General features: G+C 29.3%; 1 protein-coding gene across 1 annotated transcript in view; it reads left to right on the top strand.

Moving 5' to 3' along the window:
- LOC122244010 (uncharacterized) overlaps positions 1-5,000 on the top strand; it is a 66,767-nt gene that overhangs the window by 30,307 nt on the left and 31,460 nt on the right. The window contains exons 3-4 of the mRNA XM_086548082.1: positions 307-434; positions 4,183-4,308. Coding sequence (XP_086404208.1) covers positions 307-434; positions 4,183-4,308 — 254 coding nt within the window. The remainder of the gene's footprint in view (positions 1-306; positions 435-4,182; positions 4,309-5,000) is intronic.

Genomic DNA, 5,000 nt, shown 5'->3' on the forward strand with positions numbered 1-5,000 from the left:
CAACTCAAAATCGCTGACCTGATCCTGATCTTAGTTTTCTAATATCTGAATCCTCCCATTCATATGAATCAGTATTATTTAGTATTATTATTCTTAAGGAAATAATACATTTATGCACTTTCAAATATGAATGTATCACTTACGATGTTTATATGGCAAATAAGACATTGTAACGTAAATAGAGGGCCGTTTGATGGAGTAGGATCGGTGTAAACGGTGTAAGAGGATGGTTACTTTATATAATAAAATAGATAACTGTAAGAAAAAATATCGGAATGCTTATAATCTTACTTCTCTCTCCGGCAGGCCAGGACACAAGAATGAGGTTTTCTGTGGCTCCGCTCCCCGGAGACTCGGGGTTCATGCAATGGCACGACGCTATGATGATGTGCGCCAGACTGCCCGGGGGGATTCCTCAGGAGTTCCGTCGGAGGGTAGGTTGTGTAAATTGATGACTTCGTTGATGCAATTGCAGAAGCATGGGAAACAGTCACGCTTCTCTAGAAAGAAAAAGGAAATGTAAACGAATTACCTCCAACAATGCTTGATTGCAATGAAAGTCTTGCCATTCCGAGACTACCTATAGAACGAGCCGAAGGTAGTCTTTACCCCATGAGCACGAGTCTTATATTCATCACCAACGTTTTTAGTTATTGTTGCTATCATTATAATTATCATTATATATTACCAGCATCATATTCGTATTTGTGATTCTTTGTCATTAATGATTCTTCCTCATTTGGGTTGTTGTTGTTACTGCTCTCATGATGATGATAATCATTATGATTGTTTTTGTTTTTGGTGTCTCTAAAATTAACTTATACAATTCAATTATTATTGGTAATAATGTTTATATGCACCATTATTATGATATTATTGCTGTTTATTTGATGTTGAGAGTTATTAACAAAACTTTATTACTATTACTGTTGTCTTTACTACTGTTGCTACCACTGCTACTGCTACTACTATTGTTACTACTACTGCTGCTGCTACTACTTCTACTACTACTACTGCTACTGCTAGTACTACTACTGCTGGTACTACTACTACCACCACCACTACTACTACTATTACTACTGCTAATACTACTATTACTGTTGCTGGTGCTACTTCTGCCACTGTTACTACTATTACTACTTCTACTACTGCTACTGCTACTGCTATTACTACTACTGCTATTACTGTTACCACCACTATTGATACTACTGCTACTACTACCACCGTTATTATTACTACTACTTCTACTATTATTATCATTATTACTATTATTATTATTATTATTCATTATTAGTGTTAGTAGTGTTATCAAAATTATGATTATCATTGTAACTATTGTTATTATTATCATTAATATAATTGTTACTTTCATTGTTATCATTGTTATCATTATCATTACTATGTCATAATTCTTATTACCATTAATATCATCGTTATTATCACCATTGTTTTTATTCTTATCAATGTCATTATCAATACTATTCTCATATTGTAATGTATATTGTCCCTGTCCCCGTCATTGTCATTACGATTATAATTTCAATTATAATTATCATTAAAATTGTTATTTTTATTATTATCATTATGATAATGATGATGATTATGGTTATCATATTTTTGTTATTATTATTCATATCATGATGATAATAATAATGTTATTATTTTCATCATTGGTATCATTATTATCATAATTATTAGTATTATTTTATTTTTTATTGTCAATATAAGCATCATCATTATTTTTATGATTATTATTGATATTAATATCGTTATTATTACTATTATTATAATTATTAGTATTATCAGTATCATTAATTTTATTATGATTATACATATGATTATCATTATTATTATTAATATTAACATTATCATCATTATTATCATCATTATCATTATTACTATTTTCATTTTTATGATTATCATTACTGTTAAAATCATCTTTATTATTACTACTTTTATTATTATTATTATTATTTTCCTTTTTGTTAGCATTATTATCATTGCTTTTGTTATTAATGTTATTATCATAATTATTATTGTTATCATTTGTAGTATTAGTGCCGCTGTAATGGCGTAGCGTATGTATGCATTTTAATCTTATTTTTTTTATTATTATCATAATTATGGTTATTGTTGTTCTCATTATTATAGCTATTATTATGATTATCATCATCTTGTATCATCATTCTTATTCCTTATCATTATTATGAATTTCATTATTTTGGTATTGTTGCTGCTATTATTATTATTTTAATATCATTGTTATCGTTATCATATTTTATTTTTAGTATTCACATTATTATTGTGTTTTTTTCTACTAATGTGTTGTTTTCATCATTATCATCAACAATAATAGCAGTAGTAATATTTGGTTTGTTCAGTAATCATTTTAGTGTGACTTGCAAAGTTAAGCTTCGCCATGGCCTTATTTATGGCCCAGTTTATTTCACCTTATTATTTTTAGTTAGTGCTGACTCGGCCTCTGTCAGGTGTTGGCCATTATGATCATCGCAAATGGATCGACTCTGTGAAGTAAGCGACAGACTCCAACTACTAAGCAAGCCGACGGTGGTGGTCGGCAGCCCCTGGCTTGCGAGAGCGTTTGCACGTGATCCTAAATGCAGTGCAGCAGGGTGTCATCTGACGTATTACCATGCCCATCAGTAGCGCTCATTATGTCCAGTCCTGCCTATGACTTGCCATACGCAACAAAATCTCATCAACTAGAGAATGGCATGAGCCTCTCTCGAGACCATTCCTGAGAGAGTTGGTAGTTCCTTCCTAAGGGCATTCATAGACCAATGGGTCGAGAGGGAAGCTGAATCGTCATTACCATCACATTGTATCATATTGTACTGAATTGAAAAAAGTATTATCGTTTGTGTTTTCAGTGTGCTTGTTGTTTTTAATATTATCAATGATGACATTGTTGTCTGTTTTCCATCATTTGTAAGAATATTACTGTTACCTTTTAATATTCATTAGTAGTATGTTATCAAAATTATTATTTTTTATATCATCTTTGGTATTATTATTGTTAAAATTATTGTGATCGTTTATTATTATTTTTATTGATATTAGTTTTATTTTTGTTGTAGGCATTGTTACTATTATTAATGTTATTATGATTATCATTATTTTTGTGGGTTGTTATTATATTATTATTATTATCATCATTATTATTATTATTATTATTATTATTATTATCATTATCATCCTTATCATCATAATCATCATGATTATCATTATCTTTATCATCATTATTATTGTCTTGCTGGTCTTGTTCTTACTCTCATAAAAGTGGTTTGTATTTTTAGTATAATTGTTATTATATTGCATGGTTGTTACCCTTGCCATTGTTATTTGTATTATAAATATTATCATGATTTATGTTTTGATTATTCATATTATTCTCAACAGTGCTATCATTATGATAAGGGTAATGATAATGATAGAACTGATAGCAAAGATAGGATTATTATTATTATTTTTTTTATTGCTCTCGTTATTCTAAGACTACAATCATTATTACTATAACTTTATTGACACTGATATTTGCTTTCTTCTTATCATCATATTATTATTTACATTTATTATTTAGCATGATAATGATAGACATAATAATGATAATAATCATGGTAATAGTAATGATAGCAATAGTAACGAAAATAAAAAAACAATAATACTAATGATGATAATTATGATGATAATCCAACTTGTAATAGTAATAATAATGAAGATAATAACAATTATAATAACAATAATGGTAATGATAAAACTGACAATTATGATTCTTGTTATCAATATATCTATTATTATTGTTATCATTATTATTTTAATGTTATTAGTATAGTTAATGTAATTATTGTTATTATTCCTATTCCTATTATCATTATTGCTGATGTAATTATTATTGTTATCATGAATATTATTATTATTACCATCATCATTATCCTTATCATTACCACTATCATTATCCTTACCATTATCATTAAAGTTATCGTTATCATTACAATTAGTATCATTATCATTATTGTTATTATTATCATTATTATTATTATTATTATTATTATTGTTATTATTAGCATTATTACTATTATTATCATTATCATTATTATCATCTTCCCAATTTGCTTCATATTGAACACACATTACTAACATTTTTCCTGCATGTTCCCACAGCTGTGGTTGACGCTGTCAGAAAAACACCTTCAAGCTCGGGGTGTGGATTGGTCCCACGCGGAGAGGTTTTGTTTCAATGAGTGGTCCAATCCGGACGACGACGAGCTTGGGGATCAAATAGTTAAGGTGAGAGAGAAAGGTTAGCCGAGGAAATGCAGTTTCTCAATGGGATCTGCTGTTTTACAGATTGACGTTACCTTTGTAATTTCAAAGATAACTGTAGCATATCTACTTTATTATTGTAAATGTAATCCAACGTTTGTATAAAAAAGACGATGATATATTTCGCTTGTGTAAAAAATGGAATGATGAGTATTATGCAAGGATATAGGGGTATTTTTCACTATTAGTTTACGCATAACTTAAGATAGAATATGAAGATTAGCAAACTTGGCCAAATCATGACTAATTAGAACAAGGTATATACATACAAAGGCGCGCGCACACACACACACACACACACACACACACACACACACACACACACACACACACACACACACACACACACACACACACACACACACACACACACACACATACACATGTATGGCAAAACGCCTTTTCGTGCTGAAAATATGGCAGACAAACCCACTATACATAAAACAGGGTGAAGCAACAGGATACAAGAAAGGCAAGAGCCGGTAGGTGACCAACATCGAGGCAAGTCAAGTCAGGTCACCGGGTCGGTATGCATGTATATGCGAATGAATATATATATATATATATATATATATATATATATATATATATATATATGTATATTTATATATAGATATATGTATATTTATATATATATATATATATATATATTATAT

This window comes from Penaeus japonicus, unplaced genomic scaffold (assembly GCF_977035675.1).
Source record: "Penaeus japonicus unplaced genomic scaffold, GWHDUDI00000001_assembly GWHDUDI00000020, whole genome shotgun sequence".
NCBI lineage: Eukaryota > Metazoa > Arthropoda > Malacostraca > Decapoda > Penaeidae > Penaeus > Penaeus japonicus.